Source organism: Gallus gallus, chromosome 4, assembly GCF_016699485.2.
Source record: "Gallus gallus isolate bGalGal1 chromosome 4, bGalGal1.mat.broiler.GRCg7b, whole genome shotgun sequence".
NCBI classification, from domain to species: Eukaryota; Metazoa; Chordata; class Aves; order Galliformes; family Phasianidae; genus Gallus; species Gallus gallus.
In genome coordinates this window covers 65,804,110-65,831,073 of record NC_052535.1, presented here as the reverse complement: position 1 = coordinate 65,831,073, position 26,964 = coordinate 65,804,110, and the positions used below count along the sequence as shown (strand labels likewise).

Genomic DNA, 26,964 nt, shown 5'->3' with positions numbered 1-26,964 from the left:
AGAGAGAGCTATGAAAGATTTTGAAAAAGCTCTTCAAAGTATTCTGGCAGATGCTATGTATCATTTTAAAAGACACATAAATTTTTCTGTGCTCTGTGAATGTAAGTCTTTGCTTTCTGCTATAAAGCAGAAGTACAAGCCAATTCAGTTCGTATTTTGGACTGCAATGCTGATAAATATGCCTTAATCCAGAAAGAAAGGATTCATTTCTTGAATTCCATACAAGATATTTAAATCAGATACACGCTGGCAAGTCATGTTATCTTTTTGTTCTTCTTCTTCTGTTGTTGCTTTTGTTTTTTTAACAATCTTCTATTATACTTCTTAAGTAGTTACCAGACCCTGAATTTCACCTAAAGTCTTACTGATACAAAAACTTTCCTAAATAAAAAAGCCAAAAGGAACAGGATGGGGGAGAAAAGCATAAAACACCTCCAACAACAAAACCAACTCAATGTACTTACTGAACACCAAACTTTAGCTTTAATCAAGCTCCCAAACAGTATCATCATACTAAATTCTGTGGTGCGTTACCACCACCTCTGCTGACATTAAGCAACCACGTACAATTCATTTCTTTTTATCATTCTACCTGTTTTATTACCTGTTCCGTCGTCACCTGCTGCCTGCTGCATACCCAACTGGTAAACACTGCCGTTCTTTTGCTCTATTCCAGAAGAGCAGTTCATTCCATTACCAAGATACAAAAATAGAAATAAGCAGATAATTTAAAGAGGATTCAGCTACTATCTGCTATGGTAAAAGCATGATCCCAGAACAGACTAAGTCTGCATTTTGCACACGCTGACATCACGCTATTAGATGACAGCGGTCAGAAACTACCGATTGGTAGAAATTCCTCCCTTTCATGACCTTTTCACAAATATTTAATGAGCAGGAAAGGAAAAGTCATCTTCAGCAGTAGGACTGGTGCATTGTCTATTACATTCATTCATTCAGCTATCAATAAAACGAACAAGGTTAGATGAAAGCATCTGTTCTGACTACAAGCTTCAGCTACAGCGTTTTCTTTCAGGTTGGCACAAGGACAACTCCAACTGTTCTTAAATTATAACTCTGAAGTTATAACATTTGGAATAAAATATAACTCATGCCTTTAAGTACCAAAGAATACCATACTGTAGCTTAAAAGCAAAATTGGCAAGATATGCCTATGGAGATACTTAAGCTGCGCACTTCACAGTGATATCCAACTTCAAATCTAAATGCTATAACAGCACTGAAAGCCAAACAAAGGCTCACACACGACTGAAAGACCCCCAAGTTCCTGATCAGAATGTTGATCAGAATGTCCTGTTGTCAAACATGAGCTATAACCGTTTAAACAGACCTTATTCTGCACAAAGTCTTCAACAGTCCATACTTATGATTCATTCCAATTTGTTACACAAATTGTTCCTGTCTGTAAATTAAAATTGTTCCAGCGTTCTCCAACTGCTGATGTTAAGTGTCTGACACACTTAAATATATATAACTTTATATTACAGCCAGAAAAGCTAAGAAAAGTTTTAAGGAAATTAATTCCACAGTTCAGACTAAGTTCACCACGCAACAGGATGAGTGCCACCATGTTTGCAGTTAGACACACAAATATTTCAAGCCATGATAATTCATAAGAATAGCCACCACATAACAAAAACAGCCATCGGAATCCAAGACCATAAAGTATCTATAATCTATTTGGTTTTGACCTTTGGCTAAAAATAAAGTAAAACCAGATTTTCCACTGCAACTCAGCTGAACTGTCTGAAAAAGTAACATTAACTCATTCTTTGAGTTAAAACTCATTGTTCTTTTCCTATCCACAAAGGTCTAAATACTACAATGTCTACTAATTACAATACAATAACTACTACTTAATACAGGCAAAACAGCCCGTGCTCCTTAAACAAAAATTCTATAAACATAATACTTTTATACCAAGTCTGCAGTCTTCAAAACACTAAAAAAAAAAGCATAAACATCTTTAAATGTAAAAAACAAAAACAAAAGAAACACTGCAGGAAACACGGGATTTCAGAAACAAACTGGGAGACAACAGCTGGCATAGGACTTGAATCCTGCCCAGCAGATGCATATCTGTCCAGCACACCTGTCTAGACAACTCCTAATGTCTACTCATAGCTACATTACAATTTCACAACTTTAATAGTGAAACATTTCCCCCTGCCCCCAAAATCACAGGGGGATATAATCAACAAGAACATGAAAAATCCTGTAAAATTACTTCAAAACATGTGACAGCATGTCATTTTTAAAGGAGCTCTAAACCTAAGCAACACCACCGTCATAGTGACAAAAGGGAAAGAAGCACTATTACAAAACACATCAATTTAGCAAAGTAATTGTGACCTGCAGAAAGTTTAGTTATCAGCTTGTTGACACGGATACATACGGAAATGAGGATGTAAAACATGTATCTCCTGGTCTTCATCTATTGTCTGTCCTAAGGAGAGCAGACTGACACGTCTCATCTTCAGCAGCCTTGGGGAGTTTTCACGGACAGAGCTTCCAACTTCCAACACAACATCTCCAGAAGCGACCGTAGGAACGATTTTCTTCAGAAAATCCATTTTTACCTGCCTTCTGTACACTCAGAACTTCCTCAGCACGGCACTTCGGCTGCACAGTACAGACTGCAGCTCCCACATTAACTTCCTTGAAGGCAGAGGTAGACTGCACACACCACTTCTTTCTCCCAGTGATGTCATATGTTGGACCTGGGTGGTGCCAACCCCAGCACGTCAGCTGCCAGCTGCTCGCAGGCAGATTTTAAAGAAGTCTAACTGTACAGACTGATAAGAAAACCAAACAACAACAAGCCAGCCTATCAACTGACATACATTAAACTCTTGACTAGGATAAAACGCCATTTTAGCATCGCAACACTTTTAAGCACTAAAAAAATGCACATGTATTTCAAAGTTGCATTTCACAGAGTTCAATAGCTCTTAATTTTCATGAAGTGCTCAGAGAGCATTCATCTGCATTTGAAAGATAACACTTATCATTCTCAAAGCCTCTTCACCAGGCTTTACAGAGTGTCTAGCAGCACCACAGTTTAAGCCATTTGCATTCTCACATGGCATTAAGTACTAATCACTAAGTTAATAACATTTATTAAACACTGAGTTCCATTTTCCAGTGGTTCTGATGCTATATTTACCACCTAAACCACTCAAACTGTCTTCCATAAAACAACAAGTACAGAAATAAGCTGTCCCATTCTGTCCAAACTTTCACTTTCCCTAAGGCCACTTACCCATATGGTTTAACTGAGTATTTTGTTTTCATTTGGAAGAAAGTTTAAGCACTCGTTCTATATTTAGTTTAGAGAAGCCATTATGAAAGATGCCTTGCATTTAGAGCAGAAAGCTCATGGGAGAAGGGGAAGGAAAAAGAAAGGAGACATTAGCATAGAAAAGCGTTCTTTAATGCTTTTCACATTTGGGAATATGTATGGTTGAAACTATTACTTACTAGATGTAGAGTGGAGATCCACACCTCGCTTTGTCACTGTACATTACAGTCATCACTCAAACAGAGAAAACTGACCTGCACTCATTCTGCAGTCAGGAGCAGCCTCTGTAACAGCAGCTCCCTGTCCAGGATGCGTCTGAACGTATTCAACACAGCTATCCAACTGAGGTGCAAAGCACCACAATACACTTCAAAAGAAACTACTTACTGTCACATCCACCACTGCAACTAACTCTTCTCAAAAAGAAACAAGCGTACACAGCGTAATCTGCTGGAGGTCAACCACTTGCATTCAATAGATGCTCCTAAGGGACTGGGAGCCAGCTGAAAAACAGGGTACGAGTTCATTGCAATTGTCACCTGAGACACGTTCTCAAACACGATGCAGACTGAAAACGTGTGCTATCTTTGCACTCTAATCTGCACTAAAATCCCCAAGTATTCAACTCAGTCTAAATTTCCTTTGTAAATGAGTACAGAATTATGGGTGGCCCAACCTCATCACAAAAGATACATTGCCAGAACATCATTTCCTGCAGCAAAAGATCTGAGAGATGAAGCAAAGGATTGTCCTTATATGATTTCATGCACAGCATTTTTTCTTAATACAAAAAAGTTGCAAGGAACGCATTTTCAGAAGTGTTTTATGTTTTCAGAACAAATAATCAGATATCACAAAGATAAATGATGCTTACAAAGGACTGAGTCATTACAAACTCAAGAAATCACTCAATAATATTATTTTTTATAGGGTTTTTTTGTTGTGTTTTTTTTTTTTCCCCCTCTCCTTAAGCCTTGCCATAAACCTCATTTGCAGTTTCCAGTATTTGGCAACAAGAGAGAAATTCAGACACTTCTGTTAGCCAGAATGCTCCCAGCGTTCCAACGTACCCGGCTGCCAACCCGCAGCTCGCAGTGGGCAATACGTTAAGCCGGACTCCGGCTCCTCGGCAGCGCCCCCTGGCGGCGGCCGCCGCTCTGCCCGCACGGGGCACTTCCAGCTGAGCGCGGCCGGGCCCGTTGTGCTGGCAGAGTGGTAACGCCTGCTGGAACCCCGAGCCGCGGGATAGGAGTTGTCCTTAGTTAACACCATATCCCACCTCAGAGGTCTCTACCTCAGCCTACAGGTCTCCAATAACACGCATATTTCTTACTTAGCCGAAGGGTTTCAGCTCTGCACCCTTGATCCCATGCTGGGTGTACTATTAGCAGCCAACCCCACATGATACACACTATTTTCTTCAACTTGCCTATTCAAATTGAACATCACTGCTTCAAGTGGGAGTCAATCTGCTATAGAAATAGGACAGCCACTATAGCACCCACATATAGGAAGTTTTTCACCCTTGTATCTCAGAATAGAAGCTTGATCTGCGAGTACTTGTCTTACTGTAATGAAAACAATCTGCTCCTCCCCAGCGGAGATTGAAGTCCTAACTGAACACAGAATGTAACAGCTCAGCTTGCAATCAAACCTGCACTCCGTACTAAATCCATGAGAGGTACCAGATGCCAGCTTTCTGGTTGTCAGCCAATCAACAGGACATCGCTGCGATCTCACACAGAAGTCTGTAGGTGGGGGGAAGACAAACCCTATTTCTTTCTCTCTGTGATGTAGGTTTTTTTCTTTTTAAAAGGAAAAACCTTTTTGCTTTTGAACTATGGCTTAACAGCCAAATAAAACTTATTTTAAACCTAAATCATATCATTTTTCAACCGTTTGTAAGTTTGGTTTTCATTCATGTAGACATGAAAATCGTTCCGTTTGACCCCGTGCTCTTCTGAAAGAATTTCTGGCTTTCAGGTTTCTGAGAAATGAAAGCAAGATCCATCTGTCAGCTTTTGGTAAAGCTTCAGTTTCTTTTCCTTGCCCTAAGGTGCACTTGCTCTACATGGGAACGGGCTTTTTCAGTGACTTATGGGGTTTTTTCCTTGGAAAGTTGGGGATTTCTGGAGGCTTGTTGTTGTTTTTATGAGCTCGGTTTTGATTTAGCATCACTAGAAGTGAACGCACCCAAAAGCAGCAATAAAATACTTGGCTAAGTAAATCAATCAGAAGCTGGACACAAAACACAACTATTATGTTCAGTGACTAAATGCAAGACTATCCTGCTCAACAAAAAAGCCCCAACATTTTTAATGACTGTCTATTAGATAGAAATTGCTCTTATCTTTAAGCAGCATGCAACAATCAAATGCTTTCCTGAACGTATTAGGAGTTCCTGGGAAGTTTGAGGTAATTGTCTATTCCGCAGCTTCTACAACCCTTAGCCAGGATAACAACCAGGTCTTCCTGCTGTCACTAACCTCTCGCTTCTTAGGACTTCTGACCTCTCACACAGGATCTTCCAAACCCATGAATTTCTTCCACTGGCAAGTTTTATTCAAATAAGAACTGGCATTTTCAAAGCCCCTGCAATGAGTCATACTCTTTCACACACGAGTAGGAAGAGTACTTCAGTCGGCAACAAAATACATCATTTAAAGTAGTACATGGTAATAGAAGCAGCCAAATCTTTCCCCAGATGAAACAAAATGAATATGACAAACCATGTTGATATTCTTATGCAAAGGTCGTTGATAAAGAAACAGTCCTTAAAACCAAAGGCTCTGTGGTACAACTACCAGCAATCCAGAACGATGGCAGCACTGCTACGAAGCGGCATCTCTAAGGAAAAAGGCAGAAACCATTACCCAAAGGTTCTTAAAACATAACCAGAACATAGGGCAGTTCCTGCACCCACAATCCATTGGTTAGGGGCAACTTTTTGGGAACTGCTGCCACATTCAGAGCTTGCACCTTGATTAGGTACCAAATGGGTAGAAATGTGCAACTCTTCAGCCAGTAGTTATTAAATGAGTGTTAACTGGAAGTACGAAGGTGAAGGGCAAGGATAATTTTTAACTTCCATTATGCCAAATAGCTTAAAGAATGATCACATTTGCTGAAGGTGAGTACTTGAGGCAGCTTCAATGGGGACAGTTCTAGAAACAGTCTCATTCCAACGACAAAAAGTAATTAAAGGTAGTCCTCAGTAACTCAAATAATTGTTTGCTTTATAGCCTAATGAAAAAACAGATCCTTCTCCATATACTACATCTAACACGTGCATGAATGTATACACACAAATGTTTTCACCTTCAAGAACAAACACGTCTATATTACAGAGAATAAAAGTCACTGTTAGGCTGTGTTTGATCAGTTAACAGTAAACCTCAGCTGCACTTCTGTGGTTTTCCCTCACACAGAATTGTTTCTCACATAAAGTTCAAATATTTGAAATAAGATTTTTTTTAATACCTCCTACTTCATGTATTTCATATCAATAGTTACGCATTCAGCTTTGATAGCATTCATACCACACCCTTACTACTCTGTCTGCAGAGGTAAAAAATACATGTTTGAGACAATTATCTTTAACAACAAAATCATTTTCTAAGCAAGAAGCCTATATATAGGATAGAGCAGAGCAGAATCTGCTGCGACTGCTACTAGAAGTTACTTTTATTACTCTTCATGATATGCTGTGTATGATCTCTATTCTCCTAAAATAAGTCATGCAAAAAACTCTTATTTTAAGACTCTACATCCCGAAAATAAGCTGCTGGTCACACTTGCAGATAACAAAGTAAGTTACAATACAGCTTTAAAAAGTCAAAACTTAGCAGTGAAGTGAGACAAGACATGTTGCGATATTATCACACTGCATTTTAGCAGCTTAGTAGAAATGAAGGCATTAATTACTTCGCAGCAGCCCAAAGGAATTTTTTTTTTTTTTTACTCCCAATTCCTCTTTTCTTTTTCTACTGACAAAAAGAGATCCATGAATATTGTTACTGTAAGTAGGAGGAGATTTGTGTGTCAGCATAAGCACCCACGAAAATAGTCTGCCCAGAGGCACACATACACCACTGTCATTGAGAACACAATGCTAATTGGAAAGGGGAGTTGGAAAGCTCATGGATGTTTGGGTGTATTTTGTAATTAACAGACAGCCAGAAAACACACATTGATATTCAAGACACAAACACTTGATGCCTTTATAAAATAATTGACATTCAACCATTACAATCACATGCCTTATGAGCTATATTGCTTTTCACTTACACTAAAACAGTACATATCAGCAGAGAAGGAAATCTAATTACAGAATACAAATAAGAAAAGACAACATTGATGGGATTTCAAGAGGTTCCTCAACTCACTGCTCATACTCAGCCCCAGTACTCCTGGTGACACAAACACACAGGTTTCACGTTCCCCAGCAGCTCTGATGAGTCCACAGTTTTTCATGCTTACTTACATTTCATTACTTTATCATCTTATAGTATACACTCAACTATAGTTCAAGCCCATATGTTATCACCCTATTCAGCATGGAAACTGATATCCAACGATGCTTCTCTTCATTTCAGTAGTCTTGCACGTAGGACTTTCAACAAAAAAGCTAAGCAGTTGAATGCATGGGGAATGTCCTCAGTGAAGGAGTTTACTTCTATTAAGTATTTGGTATATGCAATGCCATATTTAGTTGTATTGCATGTCTAAGAAACAAAATAATTATTTAAGACTGCATATCAGTTTTACATTTGACAGCCAGAATTGCCACCTGACTCTCTCCAATTATGAAGCCATTAATACTTTCCAAGTTCATCCCCAGTTTCAAATTTAGAGAGCTGGATGTTTTATGCTGATGACTGTAATTAGAGATTACAGTATACCATCTGCTAAGAAATGCTGTATAAATGGTATTGAGGTGTAATAACACCACCAGTCAAGCCTCACCTGAAAAGATTGTATCCCTGTGCTGATAAAGCAATGTTCTCCATACATAGAGATCTGTCAGCAGTGTGCTGACAGTGTTTTCAGCAAATACTAGGTCTGTACTCCGGATTCTAGATGCACTAAAAGCCATCTGCAAGTTTGCCACTCGTATCTTTTGGGGGGCAAATTACAGTCCCATTTATTCTATGCTGACTAATCACGATAGGAGAAAAATACGTAGAAAATAGAAAGACAGAAGTCATTCAGCTTCCCTGGGGAAAGGGAAGCTGAATGGACACTGGGACACTGAAAGCCGTCTATTACACAAGCAGAACTGAGGCTTCAAGTTATTCAAGGACCCCTAAGTTGTTACTAGCACACAGCCTCCAACTGCCCCATTTACTTTCACAAGGAGTGATCAGCATTTTAGTATAAAGAAAAATATACATATGTACACACACCTGATGGTGCTCCCACCCCATTTTTTTTCCAACTTGCATGTTCTCTCTCTGAAAGAAATCGACTAATGGTTGTATAACTTTGCCCATGAATTAATATTGTACTAAGATAAACAATGCAAATGACAGCCATTGACAGCAGACATTATTTTATACAGAATATTTTTTTTAGCTATTTAAGAAATAAGCAAATCAATTTCTCCATCCAAGAAACACAAGCCAGACTTCAGAAGTTCATCTATTAGAGAAGACAAAATACCTGTATTTCCCCAAATGAAACTCCTGTGTAGAAGACAATCAGTGGTTCACCTGTTTTAGATGTACCAGAAGGAAGTTACTCACTGTTCTTCGGTTAAGTAGTAAATATCAATCAAGGATCAGAAAAAGCAATAAGGAAGTGCAATAGGAGAAAAGGATGTTGTAGATCAATTCTAAGCAAATAAGCTGAAATGGGAAATAATACTTTAGGAATGATTCAGAAAAAGTACCCGCATGTGAGACTTCAGCAGGTTACTCTTAGCTAACTACATATGTATTTAAAACTAATGTCCTGTTTTCTTAACTGAACATTATCCTAAGGATATCTAATGTTTGCCCACTGGTAGGTAGGGAAAGTAACTTCAAGTTTTCCTTTTTCATCGTTCTCCAAATCTTCAGAAGAATTTTTACAGTGGAAACGTTGTACATGTAGGTTTTAGAGCAGTAGCAATTTTTCTCTTTAAACCTTAAGTAAAACACTCCCTCTGTAAAGCCAACAGCACTTGAGTTCTTATATAAAATGTAGATGTCTTTGCCAAATATTTTTAACCTATAACACGAATGTATTTTTGCATCGTAATCTGAACCTAACCAGAAAGAAAAATGCTGCTGGCAGAACTATGTAACTTGGTTTAAACAGAAACTATTCCAATCTCCCAGTTCTTACAATAAATAGAGCTGTGACAGGTACTCAAGGGCTGAAGTCTTCAACATTTCATGGCTTACAGAAAGACTGACACCTGAATTAAAGGAACAAATGCACTCTTGCTCAGAACAAGATCCTTTCCTATCTGTTAAGAGTATAATAATATTATTCAATTCAAGGCAGTAATAATGTAAAATACTTAAGGAACTTATTGGATGGTACAGAAGTTGAGGATGATTTAATATCATAATATATCAGAATAATATCAGTTACTAATTTAGAGCTTACACATTTATGTAAATTCCATAACAAAAAAGAGAAGACTTTTCCGTACTGCAAACATAGAACACCTATAGATGTTTTTCCATTGAAAGAATTTTGTTTTGAAGTCCAGTTGTATTCTGCCTAAAGGCATTAAAAACCACACAGACTCAGATCAGCAGATGCAGCAACAGCTGCTGCCAGTGGAGCTCTATGTGGGCCTATGAAAACTCCAACATCATAGCTTTAGTACACAAACATTTGTAAACTATATTTAAATAGAATTCCACAGAAAATAGAGTTAATTTTGAATCCCATGTATATTCAGATAGGGCAGAAATGAAGTAATTTAAGAGATCATACTCATTCCTACCAGGCAAAAAAAAAAAAAACCGACAAGGAATTTACACTTTCATAATTTCTAGTAATCCAAGACAGGTTTACCTGGCAAAGTTTTTACTTTCAGGGTTTAAGCACAGGAGTGGAAATACTAATTTTCAGTCTAAGATGCTAGCCAAGGTCTCATTTACTCTGCTTATTTGGGAAGCCTGAAAACTTTGGAGATGAAAGAAAGAGATCCAACTATAAAACTAGGTACTAAATTAAGGTTCAAAGACGTTTCTATTAAGCACAGTGGAGAATAAGTTAAACAGCAATTCTGGGTTACCAACAAATAAGAGAACACTTGCTAAATGCAAGTAATTCTCAGCATATCAAAGTCACCAGGAAAAATAACGTGTGGGAAGATAAGGGAACCTAAACCAACTAATTGTTGAATTCCTTTCAAGAGAAGCTTCCATTTCTAATTATATGTGGAACCTTTATGTATTTATACACACCCAAGCAGGTTTGCTTGAGATGAAAGATAAAAATAAACCCTAGGCTTACTATCACAGTAAAGTTCTCACAATTGCACAAAGGTAAATGAGATGATCATGATACATGGCACACTAACTGCAGCTTCAGAAGCTGGGTGAACAGAGACATTACTTAAAGGGCAGCAATGAAGACAAAGGATTGCTTCTTCACACAGACTCAACTGCTCACTGACCTAGTGGTAACAGAAAAGCTCAAAGAGTAGCTTCAAGTATTAGCTCTTGACAAGGACCATAAATTAAGGCCAATCTACAGAACAGACTGATGAAAAGAGATCTTGAGAAATATAGATTTTAACAAAGAGTGTTTGTGCACATTTAACTAACGTTACCAGACTCAATAGGTTTACTCTCATTTCTAATACCAGAATGATAACTGACAGACTAGCAAGTAATTGTGAAAAATTAGGGAAAAAGTTCCTTTAGATTTAAAGAGAAATGCTCTATTTTACCTGAAGATTAGGCCTGTTTCTGTAAGAAGGAACAAGGGGGGGGGAAGCTACCTTCAAAGAGCAGAAAGAAGCAAATACTGACTTTAAAAACACAGCTGAGCATGATCACTCAGGAAAGCTCGAATTCCTTTATTTCAAGAGAAACTCAGGCTCCAGTTAGCTGACTGGAATAGAAAAGTTAAGGAAGCCTTTCTTTCCTCACCTGTGGCTTTCTAAGTAGGGAAAATAGAAAAGACCAGTTGTCATGGTCAAAAACAAGAGGATTCTTTCTCAAAAACCATCAAGGTTAGGATTACCTCTTCTTTGAGAAAGACGGTGTTAAACAAACTTTACTGCATTCCATTTCTTAATTTACAAAAACATTCCTTATTTTCAAATTAATCTGCTACATCAAACAAAAAAATCTAAAGAATTGTCAACACATTAACACAAACAGGTCTGCTTATACAGTCAGATTGTTTCAAGTCAGCTGGCTATCTGCAAATGGAAACACAGAGGTGTTGGCTCTGTCATTTTGTCTCATCCACACTGTCAGTATCTTTCATTAATAAATGCAAAATAGATAGTCAAATGTGGTTAAAATTGAGTATATATTTCAAAGCTGTTGGTCCATCCATTCCACTGTACATTTTAGCCTGCATCTTTAAGGTGTGTCTCAAATCAAAGGAGCAAGGACCTTTTTATTTATTTATTTTCAACAGGTACTTGCAAGGATGAAGTTATGGAGGGAGAGGCAACCCTGGTCTTCAGCAAGGCCAAGTACCTCTGAGCAAAGAATGGCAGGGTGTTTTAAACCCTGCTGTGCAGAAGCACATCCAAGAGGAACTGTTTCCACAGGAAAGGCCTGTAAGTGCACAGGAGAGATCAGAAGTACATAGCTGCACCACTCGTTCCTTGCCCAAACCTCACAAACTGCCTATTATCACCACCTCCTTGACTTTGAAGTACTTGTTTTCATTAGCTACTAGCCAGGGGATAGGGATTTTCCAGTTCCCTAAATACTTCTGGTTTTCATTCCTTTCCATAGACACATATTATCACAGATTTTAATTGTAACAGAGTTCTTATTACAGAGTAACTGTACAAGTTGCTCTACATCCTGCTGTTTCTTTCAAGTTAGAGAACACTCCAGTATTATTCTTTTCAAGGAAACAGTTGTTGGCTGCCCATGGAGAAGAGCAGAATCCTCATTACAGTTGTCTGATCAAAACGTGTTAAAAGAAAGATTCAGATGTGTACTCATGCAAAATGTTATAAATAAGTTTCAGAGCTATAGAAGCACAGAGTCAATTGGCTGAGTTTCTTTTTCCACTGCCTTATAATGATGCAGTCTTCTAAGCAGGCTGTTAAAAGAAATACGCAACAGTTCAAGTCCTTCTGAACACCAAATGTATTTAATTTCAGGTATTTCAGGAACACCGCTGATAGCATCCTATGCTCTTAGGTTCAGTATACAAGTGGATTACATTAGAACAAATATACTGTGATAACAAAATTAACTCAACTCCAAAATTATCATTTATGATACACTTGTTCTTCATGACAGAAAATAGGTTTAACAAGAAAGAGCTTTACAGAACACTGAAAAAGGAACTTGATGGATTTTGGATGTCACTAAACAGAAAAAACATACCACATAGTTGACCTTCTGAACTTCTAAGAATCCCAGAGAAGGGAAATCCTATAACAGTTTCAACCATTAATCTTTTTCCCTCCACTAATCTGACACACAGCTTTCACATTCGACGAACTAAGCAGCTCTTCTGTGTCCCTATTAGCATTCTCATCTGTTTTCTTGCAGATAACTCAGACATTCCACATTATCTGAACAACGTAAGGCATCAAGTGTTTCAAATTCTGCAACTCGTTTGTCACTGTAAGAAAGCATTTTTCTACAATACTCTTCAGCAGAAACACACCCAGTAATAGGGCAGCAGAGAAGAACCAATGACCAGTGTCCAAATGACACTGGAGCTCCTTTTTTAAATAAACATATAGAAACATGTTATCTACCATTAAAATCTTTTGAAGTGAGGTATAACTGGAGATGCTAGAAGCATGATAAGCTCTCATAGAACAACTAGGTACAGCAAAAACAGTACTAATGTCCTCAAGTCTTCTGCCTCATTTTTTCTATTTCATTAATAAATAAAAAACAGATCTGGAGTCTCTGTTCTAAAGCTAAAAAGTACACTTGTCTCCCCTGAGCACCAGGAACCTAAGGGTGTTCAAGGAAGACCTCTGTAATGAGAGATTTGTTACTGCTTGAAGGAATGCACATATCAGAAACAAGTAATTAGAGCAGAAAGTTCTACCAAAAGAAAGTGAAGCAGGTCAGAAGGTTGTGCAACTAGTGATGAAAAAGCAGCAACTGAGGCAAACAGCAATTTAATACACCGGAGATGATCCCACACCAAGACTTAAAGTAGACTTTCATTGTATTTTATTATTTCCTTCTCCTGTAAAGAACACAATGGATAATATACTAAAGGAAAGTAAGAGCCATGTTAAAAACACTGCAGAATATTTAAGGCACTGAATGCACAAGACCATTAAATAAATGCTGTAGCAACAACTGCATTTCAATATTTTCCTTTCATCATGTCAATATACTCTCTGTTCTCAGCGAGGCTAAGGAAGCATAATCTACCTGATTTATTGCTAGACTGTAGGGAAGCAGAACCTCACATTATTTTCTAAGGACAACTTATATGTCAGATTAATTAAATCTATCTGTACCCACTTCAGCTCAGACGTACTTTATCTGCAACAATTATCCTGTGCTTGATATCAATACAGACCTACTTAATAGAGATAAAATACTTAAAGGAAAGCCAGTAAGGAAAAAGAAAATCCATACAAAGAATTGCAAGGGCCTTTGCTAATTAGCTGCACTACCTGGCTTTTTCCACAAGAGGACAGAGCTCAGGCACCTGCCCACACATCCTAGGAGACCTGACAAAGTCAGATTTCCACTGAGCATACAAACACATGAAAGACTACTTGACAGAATTACCAAACACATGAATTACTTGGAAAAAAAATAAAAATACTAAGTGCACATCAGCCTAGGGAAAGTATGGGAAGTACATCTGATTTAGGAAGTTCATGAATGAAAGGTTGAATGCTGTTCGCTCTATTCTTATCCTCTCTGGCAGAGGCTCACATCTGTCCACAATCCAATACAGTAATAGAGTAAATATCCTTATTTAACATTAGAGCAAATTTCCTTATTTAACGTGGTTAAATATTCTTATTTAAAGCAGTAATTAATTTCCATTCAGATAACTGACATCTGAAGTGATAGTGCAAAGCTGGATGTAGTGCAAAGCTAGATGTGTATTTACAGTAAAATAGAGACTACAAAGAATAAGGCAAAAAGACAAAAAAAACATGGACATACGAAACCATTTTATGGCAGAATTCTGAAGAAGGTCTTACCACTTAGAAGCCATTGCTAACCACCGACATGAGCCGCTCACGTATCACACTCAGGATGTATCCATCAGGACATTTTCCCCCAGGTCCAGCTTGTGCTTAGAGATGAGAGGAGTTGATAAAGGTGTAAACAGCTACAGGTCAGTTGGTGTGTAGCCAAATACCAGAAAGTGATCTCCAAACACAGTACGGACAAACAAAGTATAAAGCACTGAAAAAGAAAAAAAAAAAATCAAATGTTAGCCACCAATTTTAATAAAGATATCAACATTTTCCAGAGGCTTTATAATGAACTTTTTATATGGGGGAAAAAAAACCCAACACAAAGATCTGGATGGTGTCTTTAAAATTGCTATTCTAATCTGTTAAAGATCTTTAATTCATGAGTAGTTTGGGGTTTTTTCCTGGAGGAAGGGAAGATGGGGGAGGAATGATACTGAAATAAAATGTACAACTACTCTTTATGCACACATTTCAGTGACATTTAAACCAGGAACAGGCTTTATTAATAACATATCTATACACACACACACTCTCAACTGAAGATCATACCAAATCATTCCTCTCATATTGGTCTTTTTGGTTCTTTCCTGTTTCTCCTTCCCTTCTACTTTAGCACAGGGATGCGGTCAGGAAAAGAACAAGCTGTACTTCAGCTGTCTGCAGTCTCTCCAACAAAGCCCTGAGAATTTCTGGAGATTCCTTTACAGCAGAGGCTTGCGTGCAACTCGCACACTTGTCACAACTTGCCTAAGCCTCCAAGTTCGCTTTTGTTCTCCTTCACCACTAAACTACAGCAAGAGCATTTCACCCTGGGGGCAGACCAAGCACTTTGAACAACTCAAGTCTCAACGTGCAGCAGCAATCCACAACTCCTGATCATCTCGTTTGTATGAAAAGAATATTTCAAGTCATAGCCTGAAGAACTGCAGGTACATTCACAGACTGTACACCCATCGTGACTTCACCAGCGCTGAGATACAACAAGAACGTACTTGTTTCTTTTAGGGATGCGTTAACTATTTAATCATCACCAATTTATTAGAGACCGTTTCTTCTAATTCTTTATTACCGTTTCTGAAGAGACTCACATAAGTGTGATCTAAAGCCAAAATGCCCCATTCTGAAGTCCAACTAGCTTTTACATCTTAAAAAGGGAGACTTAGAGAACAGCAGGAAAACTAGACCAACTTGTGCAAACTGGACGCAGGCCAATGGATGCTTACTTATTCTACCCTGGGAACACACCATTCCTTGACAAAACTGGTCACGTTTTATAAGGAGGTAAGCAGTTATAAAGGAATGTGTTTATAGACAGATACAAATCTGAGTTTCACCTGCTAAACTCCTGCTCTTTAATAAGCGTCAACTGCCCGCACGCTTGACAGTGCAGTGCATAAAATCAGCATCACTTTTTCCTCTTTAGACTATTAGGGCAGGAAAATGTTCTTTTCTGTGCAGCAGGAGCATATGGGCCTTTCAATCTGTCCCCAGTAATTACACTGCTCACTTTTTTCGCCCTTTTTTTTTCATCCCCTCTTTTAGAAAAAAAGATATTTTCAATCAACTCATGCAAAGCCTTACATCCCCCCTCCACTTTGGAATGAGCACTTGGCACTCCTTTAACTCCCCCTCCATTGCACCAAATGCTCACAGTTCCTGAAGACAACTGAAACACGACATTGCTCTTGATAAAACTGAAAGCACATCAGAGCAGAGATTCACCACTACTTACACCAACATCGTAGCTCACTTTCTCAAGCCTTACATTCACACATACAGAATTCATTCCTTCACACTGTGTGGAGCAAACGCACAAAACCAGTCTGATTTGCAGTCAGACTCATTCTTCACTGCTCTGTGCTCCACCCCCCCCCCCCCCCCCATGCTCCCCTCAGACTGCCTATTAGCCCAGCTGCTTACTGGAGGAATTGAGATCAAACTGAGAACAACAGAACATTAGGACAAGATACTGCAATCTCAGTTTCACTGGCAAAATATCCAGAAAAGACTCAGAGAGTGGCATGCCCATGAAAACTCACTTAAGTTGTCTCAAGTTTTTTGGTTGTACCTACAGAGTAACAGGAAACTTCATGTTGCAGCTGCTGTCCGAAACTTCAAATACAACTATGACTGTATCGTACAACCCAAGGTTTCCTATAGAAGCAACTTAATCCGATTAAGTCAACAAAGGAAGCAAGTACCAGTAAAGGCAGCAAAAGGTTGAAAGTCTCCAAGGGAATGAGCAACGATTACAGTAACCACAGCACATGGCTGGAGGGAAGTTCACTGGGCTTCATTCCACCAACTGCAGCTTACAACGTTCAAGGTATGATTTAACGATGCTTTATCAGATTGGGAAGGCAAGGTACCATAGACAAGAAGGTTTCAGCATGAGGCTCATCTATTAAACACTTATCTATAAAAAGCTTAAAAAGACAGAGCAACGCAAAGCTACATAAAGCTCAAACCGTAGGATATCAGCTACCATAAAATTTATTTTTAAAATATATATCTAAAGATAATTAAGTTTTCATATTTAAAACCCAGAACTCTTCTTTAACATGCTGAACTGGGAAACAGATAAACAACGTCACCTTTCGAGCAGCAGTTAGATTCTCCTATATCCAATGCTACTGGTTAAACCTAGGGAGGTAACAGAGAAGACTACTTTCAATGACTTCACAGAAGGGGGTTTGGGATTGAAAATAAAGCTGCAAGAAATCAGTGCGCCAACACCTGCATTTAAGAAGCTCATTTAAGAAGCTATGTATAACACACTAAATTAGAGCCTTTTTATAGTTACTGGGCCAAAAGATGTAATGACATAAGACTCAAGAACTGCTAAGTTTTAACTAACTGCTGGAAGTAGTGTTTTCCATGTTACAGACTCTTTTTCCATACACTGGGCGTGCTTTCATCAAGTTAGATGAAAGTCAAGGATTAATTATATTACTTTTTAAAGGCATCATTTCAGCAGTGCTGACAAAATGCTAGAAAACCAGTTTGTGGGCAAACACAATGGCCCATGGTTGCTTCAACATGCAGCTGATTTGTACATTCAGCTGCCCTGGGCATCACAAGCACCAACACAACACACTGTCCCTGGGGACAGTGCCAGAGGAACAGGCAGCACAAGTCCCCGAAGTCACAGGGGATGCACTAACAGCCTATGCTATAGAGAAGCACCACATTCATTACACAGCCCAGATTTATCACATGGTGTATCAACATACAAAGAGATAAGCTTTGCCTGTTGCACCCAACTAAGCAACTTCCCCATTACAGCACTGAGAGATGCTGGCAGCACACCAAAAGACTTCCAGGGGCTGCCCGGTTCCTCCATCCCACCAACTTCATCATGTACATTTACACTGCAGCTGGTGTGTACTGTTGGTTTCTCTAACAAATACATAACTGTCCCATAAGCATCAAAACAATTTGAGGGCATCCCCAAAAATAACAGCTTCCAAATTTCTCTGAAGCAATTTGTAAGCTCACCATCCCCTTGAAACTTGGCTATAGAGAACAAAAAGGGGGGACGCTGTTTCCTAAATCACCCTCACCTGCCCCTTTTCTTTACTGAAGCTTGGCATGATTTGTCTTAACAAAAGTATTTTAGAAACAACCAGATTCTCTTGCTCATTTTAAAAGGTTTGAGGTACGTTAACAATTTAGCAAATATATCACAATATTCAATGACAGACTAAAAAAAATGGTCCCATGACAAATTGAGTGTTACTACGCACTGTCAACAATACAGTGGTATCTCAGCTTACAGTTACTGACCACACATGTTTAAGTTCAGGCCACGCTCTCTTCTGACACCAACAAGCTCCTTATAGAAACAGCTCATCTCCCAGCCCATGATTCACATAGGCAGCACAGCCAGGTGACCGCTGGCCAATTAACCACGTAGGCACATGGATGCCATAAACAGGAGCATGGATACTGCAAGAGGAAGAAGCATGGTTGAAAGGCAGGAAATTGAGGCAGTTTCAGCATCCTTATGAGGGATGCAGAGTAACACTCATCAGGTAGAAGGTCCTGGATTGAGAAGATCATGGTAAAAGAGAGAAAAGCAGAATCTCTGTCACACAGGAATTTTGGAATAAGGCCAACCTTCTGTATCTGAAAACTACATTTATCATACTGGTTCAACAATTCATCTTCATTAGAATTATAAATAGCTCTCCATTCATAAACTGACAAACTTCAACTGAAAAGTCTCCAATATAATCACAATTTGTAGCTGAGAGGGTTCGTGAGATGAACTTCAGAGGAAGTCTTTGTGCCAAATGTGTAATAACTTGACCATACTAGCTCAGAAGTGTATTTTCTTTAGTTAGCAGGAAAAACAACTGCAAAGTAAATGAATCACGAATCATCTCCATTGGGAGAGTGCCAAAAAACCTGTTTGCTCTTCAAATTTTGGTAACTTTTTATCTTCTGGAAATTCATTTCAAAGTACCAGAAATCAGCTAAAATTAAACCTGGGTTTTCAGCCAGAGTGTATTTATGCATAAGAGCTTTCAAGTCTCTCAGCTTAGCCTCTTAATAAAACTTGCACTTACTAGTGCAAGACTAGACTCCACAACAAATGACATTAGTCGTTCTCCATTATGCCATTTACAAGGTAGGACTATCTAGGGAGAAGGTGCTTGTCTGCTTGCTAAGAAACTACAGTGTAAATGTCCAATCACAGAATCATAGAATGGCCTGGGTTGAAAAGGACTGCAATGATCATCGAGTTTCAACCCCCCTGCTATGTGCAGGGTTGCCAACCACCAGACCAGGCTCCCAAAGCCACATCCAGCCTGACCTTAAATGCCTCCAGGGATGGGGCATCCACAACCTCCTTGGGCAACCTGCTCCAGTGAATCTGCCAATAATCCACACAAGTGTACAGACTATGAAGTTATAATCATAGAATTGCTCAGGTTGGAAAAGACCTTAAAGATCATGAAGTCCAACTGCAACCTAACCATACTATCCCCTTATATCAGTGTCTGAGGTCATACATTCACACACAACAAGACAAGCTCAAACAGATGTTGCTTCCCCCATGCCAGTAACCAGAATGCTGTCTGTCCCAGCACAGAATGCAAGCCCTTTACACACCACTATCGTAAAGAGAAGTAACAAGTGTGATTCCAGCTTGCCTACTTTTATGTCACCTCAATTTATCATCTGTTGATCCTTTCCATTTCCTGAGCACTGGGAAAGAAAAAAGGCAGACCCTGCCCCATGGCAGCAGCTGTCTCCCTCCGGTGTATCTCTGCTTGCAACAGTAAAGCAGAAGAGCACCTTTAGCTCCATACACTGCAGCTGATCCTACTGAAGGTCTCCCAGGTGTTGATCCAAGTGCCACCAATCACCCTACCTGCAGTAACAAAGTATTGGCAATAAGAAAAGCAAGAACTGCCATTCAGTATGCAGCCTAAGCACAGGAGCCTATCCAAAACTCTGATCCCTGCTCCATCATCACAACAGCAACAAAGGGGAAAATGCATAATATGGCAAACAAATAGCTCTAAGTCCCTTTTTTTCCTTCCTCCCCACCAAAACAAAGCTCAAGCACACACCACATTAAAATCAGCCTAAAAATGTGAATTCAATCTAAAACGCAGGAGCTTATATCACACCTTCACGTTGTTTTTGGCAACATCCTACTTTTTCAAACAAAAAAAAACCCAATCCTTTTCAATTCAATAAGCTTTCAGAAATCAGAATTCACTACAGTTGAAGCACTTGGAATCACTGAATGAAAAAATCAACAGCTTATGTGCTACTTTTCCTCCCTTAGCAGACTGTTAATGCTAAAAATACATTCTATTTTTAAAAGCTGCTCAAAACTGTTAAATCACCTACCAGTTACATTACTGTGCTTGTACAGAGAGAAAGAATACACAGGAATAGAACTTTTCTTCAGTTATCAACACAAATAGTATGCATATTTGGAACCAAAGTGTATGGATTTAAAGTGAAAAAGTCCTACTTTAAGTACGAGCCATTCCCCACTCCTACTTAAAGCAACTTTAACAGAAGCTGAACTGCGGTCCTATATATCAAATAGAGGCCATTCTGCCAATAGGCCGACCAGCCCACGTTGGAGTACAACAGTCAGATTTCCTATGGTAAGCAGTTGCAGAAAAACATCCTTAAACTGACAGACCCCAATGATTCCAGTATCCTCTGGACTCTGGGAATCTGATGCGTATGCTATAATAAAAGACATTAGTGCTTATTGCTTTTGAAGTAGAATGAGTGGAACAAGGGCTCTGCTGTGCTTCCTCATAGACTGTTCTTATCTACTCTTCTTTCTTAAAAAGAATTTACTCTGAGTTCTGTACTCACGCAGGCAGAAATGTGAACTCGCTATTTCATTTTAACAGGAACCCAAATGAGGTCATTCTGCATTCTCCAGACTCCACATTCACCAAAAATAAGAAACAGAAAAGTAGTTGAAATATTCTTTTTGTTTCTAGGCTCAAAGCATTATAAAGGCCCCACGGATACCTTCCCCAAAGCATCCCACTCTTCTCATAACAACGACACATTGGTTTGCAATCATGTGCTGAATGCTAGACAGCTATCAGGGACTTCTGGCACTAACACATTTCAAGTCCTAAAGATAAAGTGCCTGCACCACTAACTGGAGGCAGGTGAAGATCCTGCACCATAGTTGAATGATTTCAACTACAATCATTCTGGTTTTGAGGGAGCATGCAATAGAAAGTACTATAAAATCACAGGGCCTGAGAAAGGCTTGAAAACAAAAATATTTACTCAGTTTAAAAATGCAAATCAAAAGAACAACTTGCAGTACAGCATAATATGGAATGTACTATGTAGTACCTTCTGTACATATCCTCCCAGGCAATAAAAGTTTGGGCTTCAAGTTGGTTCAGATCAGTTGCACACCATTTACCTCCATCACCAACACAAAGACAAGGATAACCAGTGCCTATCTGATGGCTTGGCTATGGATTTTGAGCAACAGATTATAACACCAAAGGTTGATTGTGACATACAGAAAGAAAACGTTCTCAAATGTTTTATAATTGGGTCTCATCCCTCCAGAGGAAAACAGGTCCAAAAGCATATTAAAGCATTTGTAAGTGTGTACAATGATAGGTAAAGAAGTTTCTTCCCTAAAAGCCTGTTCTGTTCATTTTGTGCTTCTCTCTACTTATTCCCAAGCTTGCTTTGCAACACTTCTCATCTACACCAGCTATTCTAAAGTTATTTACCTGTTAATTATTCAGGGAAGGAGATGGAGATAAACATATACACACAGCCCTAACATCTATCAACTCCATCTGAACAAACACTGCTTACCTTCAGTTTTTAAGAAACATCTACCAACAAAGGCTGAAATGGGAAATCTCTACTTATCACTGGGGAGGCAGAAATGAGGATACAGAATGGAGTGAAGGATCACCAGCATGAGGTATACAGACACACCAAGAGAAGCAACAGAGAGGACAGCAGGATCTGCGTGTACATACAAAGCAAAGGAACAGGGTAGCAGTAGCAGAGCGAAGGTGTCAGGAGCCCTACCCTTACTGCCACTTCTCCCAAGAACAGCAGCAATTGCTCCCACCTCCTTTCTCTCTAAGGGTTGGGGTACCCCACAAGCTCCCCAAGCCGCTGCAGCAAACCAGCCACTGTGGGATCAGCTACCACTCAGCTCCCTGCCCCAGGGAATGAGGAAGCCACAGCAGTCAGTCTGCACAATGCAGCACATTTCTCAGTTTTTGGATGACATCTGTTTTTAGATTATGTCTGCAGAGGAAGAAATCATACTATTTTTGTTCAAAGTCATCTTTTTTAATGTGATCAGCATTACCGGCAGATTGGATGAGCTCAGTTTGCTGTCTATCCTGCAAATTCTGTCTATCTCAAAGATGTTTAGCTGCCCCAGACTGAATCCAAACAGTTCTACCTGACTTAGTCCATTATCAACACTTGTCCTCCTGCTCTATTTTATGCAAGACAGGCTGAAGCTTTCCCAGACAAAGAAAGCCAGTCTCTCTGTCCAGCTCTGCTGTTAACCACAAGTGCCCTCCGGGCCATGGTGTTAGCACAGATGCACCCTCCCATCAATGAACTGAGCACCAACACCAACTGAGCAATCAAGTCTCTCTTTACAATTTTAACTGAAAACATAAATTCCAGAGACCTGGTTTTATCAAAGCGTTCTCAAAGCTCATAGTATAAATATTCTCTTGCCATTTGTTACTGTTTCTTACATGAGTATCTAGTCTCTTTTAAAAGTCTCCCACCCTGCACAAGCAGTGCCCTACCTTGCAGCTCAGATACAACTATCTGTGTGTGTAGTTTTCACCACTCTCTCCCAGCCCTTATTTTATAAACATTTTCAACGTTATATTCAGTTACTCCAAACAAACAAACTTAGCTGCTCAGGACTGGCAGAAACCACACAATTGTTGTATTTTGAGACTACTGCAATAACAAACAGTGAAGAAAAAAAACAATAGCAGTCAGTCTTCTATGAAAGGCTATCCAAGTGTGATTGAATACTGCAGATCGGGGCTTGTCCATTTTCTCACTATGACCATTTAGCACATTCTTGCCTCTAAAAATGGCACTTAATGTTTTCTCTCAGTTTCTCTCCCCCAGTTATTTGCACATTGTTAGTGGCACCTTTGAGCTCCCTGAATGCTTTCCTCATGAACATAACAAATGCCACTCCCACCATAGCCTGAACTCTGGTAGGCCCAAGCATTCATAAATACTGCTGTTGTCACCCTACAGCTTCTCTTCCTGTTTAACTCAATGAAATTTATTTTGTGCAGTACTAGTTTTTGCTGTAAAATGTAGCTTATAAAGACAAATCTGAGAAACCTTGAGGGATCTGAAGTAAAAACGTGACCTGAAGATCTACTGGCAAGATAACACAGTCATCAAGGTTGGAAAAGACCCACAGGATCACCCAGTCCAACCATTCACCCATCACCAACGGTTCTCATTAAACCGTGTCCCTCAGCACAACATCTAAACGTTCCTTGAACACCACCAGGGTCAGTGACTCCACCACCTCTCTGGGCAGCCCATTCCAGTGCCTGACCACCCTCTCAGAGAAGCAGTATTTCCTAACGTCCAGCCTGAATCTTCCCATGGTGCAGCTTGAAGCCATTCCCTCTAGTCCTATCACTAGTCACATGAGAGAAGAGGCTGACCCCCAGCTCACTCCAACCTCCCTTCAGGTAGTTATGGAGAGCAATAAGGTCTCCCCTGAGCCTCCTCTTCTCCAGACTGAACAATCCCAGCTCCTTCAGCCGCTCCTCATAAGGCCTGTGCTCCAGACCCCTCACCAGCTTTGTTGCCCTCCTCTGGACACACTCCAGGGCCTCAATGTCTTTCTTACAGATACTCCCAATATTTAAGATACTTCCATGAAAGCATTAAAAAACCTAAACCAATTCCCACTGAAACCTTCTCTGGAGATACTTTATACAAGTCAGGTCAATACATACATGCTAAAAAGGCTAATTCCATACAAAGTAAGGCAACAATGGAATTGTAGGGCCATCAGGTGAACAGAAAGCATCTCATCCAAACAAGACAGAGCCTGACGATAATAGTATAATTTTGATATACCATGAAAAAAAACACAGCCTCTTTCCAGAGAGTATGTGGACTGAACATTAGAAAAGGAAACACTATTATTTAAGCTGAGCAATAACATTGGCCATAGCAACTGACCGACTGCTATTAACAAACAACTTGAAAATTAAAAATACTCCAAAGTACCAGAGGAATCTTATTCTGAAGCAGTGTTCCAATAGCAAGATGACAAGAAACAAAACAAGCTTTGTGTGCCTTATCTTCTCATGCCAACTTCAGACAGATAGATAGATAAAGAAGTCGTCTGAGCCAGCAGACTTTTCCCATTCTCTGGAGAACAGAGAGAAAGGAAACAGGTGACCAAACTAACTCCGAAGCGACCAGCAGCGCTCAGTGCACACAGCAAGCAACCCCAGCCTTCTGCCACAAGCTGCCCCGAAAAGCCAGCTGCTGCTTCAGGCAGAGCCAGGCCCAGCTACCAGAAAGCCCATTTGTTTACACTCCTACCAAGTGCTGGAGTGCAGGATAGGTAACACCTGGAGGCTCTGTGAATTTCACAGATTGACTCTGTTCATTTTGAGCTGCTCTTAAAAAAAAAAGAAAACAATTTACGCTGCTCACGCTGACAGTGGCACACTCTGTATGTAAATAAGAAACCAAAGCTTACAAAAGCAGCATCAGGGCACCAGGTCATTCTATCAAACATTTAGACATTTAAGAAACTCAGTCTTAACTTCTGCACTATTTTTTTTTATGTGTTCCTCTTCCCAGTTCTTGCTAATGATTTCATTTCGTGCACAAATATGGAATAAACAGAAAAATCCCTCAAAAATGAAGCCACGTCAAGAGCAGATACTCTTGTTCAATTAGCTCAAGAGCTTATTCCTTCCTTATGTTTTCCAGTCCAGCACTGACTCTCCCCCACTACGGTACATCTTGCCTTTCTTCCTGGGAAGTGCTCATGTCACAGGGAATTAGGGATTGGATTAGATCTGGGGGAGGGGAAGGAAGGACAACACCGTCTTGGAAGAGACAGAGCTACGCAGTGCTACACAGACATGTAGGAGATTAATCACCGAGCACTTGGGGGTACGTGAGCTAAATACTAGGAAAAAGAGCTGCTATTTTAACTGATAAAAAAAGGCAAAGCAACCCTAGTTGAATCAGTCTGGCTAACACCTATTACTAGAGCTGACTGGGATTTGGAGTGAGACCAGACAAGAATAACACTGAACTGCAAAACCCTCCCACATTGCCACGCTCTTCTCCAGCCCGTGATCATTCCTGAGAGGTTTATTACAGACCCAGAAGGTTCAATGCTGTTTGGGTGTGAGCGTGCAGAAGCGCTGCACAGCAGTAAGCCACAGCCAGACTGCAGGAGGCAGCTGCTCTACCCACATTGGGTGAGCTGCCCTGCACTTCCCACTTGTAGGACAGCGCAGGTCTGACGTTCGTCAGGCGGTCACAACCCCAAACCACTATCCTCATTGTTCTCACAGTAACTTGTGCAACTCATCTTCTAACACTGAGGTACCTTCATCTCACATGGCTGTTGGAACATGACACCTGTGGCTGCCCTTGAGCTACGGCTCAAACGTATACAAAAACTGCCACAAGCTCATGGCTCTCTACACCAGAGGGAACACATTCTATACTCATGATCTGGATTACATGAGTCCACTGAAGTGTACAGTCTGCCTGCATGCCTCTTACAGTGCTCAGACTGAGAAAACATTTAGTCCTTTGTGCCATAACGAACCAGCTGCCACCAGCCAAAGTGACCAAGATAAAACCCCCTGAAGTACAAAAGTAGATACAAAATAGGCAATTTCTAATGTGGAACACCTTGTTTTCCAAGTCGGTTTCTTTCATACATAGCCAATGGGAGCTGGGCTTAATTATAATCTTCTTAAGTTCTTAGAAAAAGTAAATACAGACAGGGTGTTCTCAATTGTATTAGCAAAAACTTTCTGCACATCAATTAATTTTAACCCCCAAAATTGAAAAGACAAATATTTACAGTGAAAAAAAAAACATTTGAGAACCATTCTTGAGCTGTTCAGGGCTAGCAGAGCAACACTGGAAAGGCGTTTATACAGCAATGTGAACAACTGAGACATTTTCACTGTTACCCCACAGTCCTACAGCCCTCCACCTCCTTCCTGAAGGATGTAATGCTATGACACGAGCATCAGCTGTGACTGTACTCCATTAGCTCAGACAGTCAAACACACAGGGGAAGATCGCTCAGTATCTCAACCTGAAATTCATCCTGAAGAACCAACAGCCCTTCTTTTGAAAAGCTCAGCAGCACTTTTCTGCAACAGCATCCCAAAGCAATGTACCAGCAATGTACTGCTTCCTGAGTGGGCACTGCCATCACATACCACCAGCCAGTGACCTCCAGGAGCCCCTACAAATAAAACCAGCTTCTGACACAGAGCATTGTTCTCACCTGCAAGCACTTGACTTATTAAGCTTGCAATGCCATTTTTACCTGGGGTTTGCTTCCTTCCTGTGACATATCACAAGACGAGTCACAGTGTGTGGTTTCCCACTGCTTGCTCAAGCTTCCACCGAGCTTCTGAAGCACTGGAGTGCATTCTCAGAGCCACAGCAACAGTAGGGAACTTACAAAAAGGCACACTGCAGGAACTTCTTAAATAGCTACAGGTAACTTCACTCAGTGAATCACGTCACAAAACACAGCACTCCA

The 26,964-nt window shown here is 39.9% G+C and overlaps 1 protein-coding gene across 14 annotated transcripts in view; it reads right to left on the bottom strand.

Moving 5' to 3' along the window:
* FRYL (FRY like transcription coactivator) overlaps positions 1-26,964 on the bottom strand; it is a 158,403-nt gene that overhangs the window by 128,129 nt on the left and 3,310 nt on the right. For 11 of the 14 annotated variants that reach the window (XR_003074813.3, XM_015285493.4, XM_015285496.4 and 8 more), the window contains exon 1: positions 2,417-2,767. Coding sequence is in view for 10 of the 14 variants with exons in the window: in XM_015285493.4 (XP_015140979.2) it covers positions 2,417-2,594 (178 nt within the window). In the remaining 4 variants the exon portion in view is untranslated. Of the gene's footprint in view, positions 1-2,416; positions 2,768-14,657; positions 14,866-26,964 lie in introns of those variants that run through there. The other 3 variants (XM_046941215.1, XM_046941217.1, XM_046941216.1) reach the window with 1 other exon arrangement.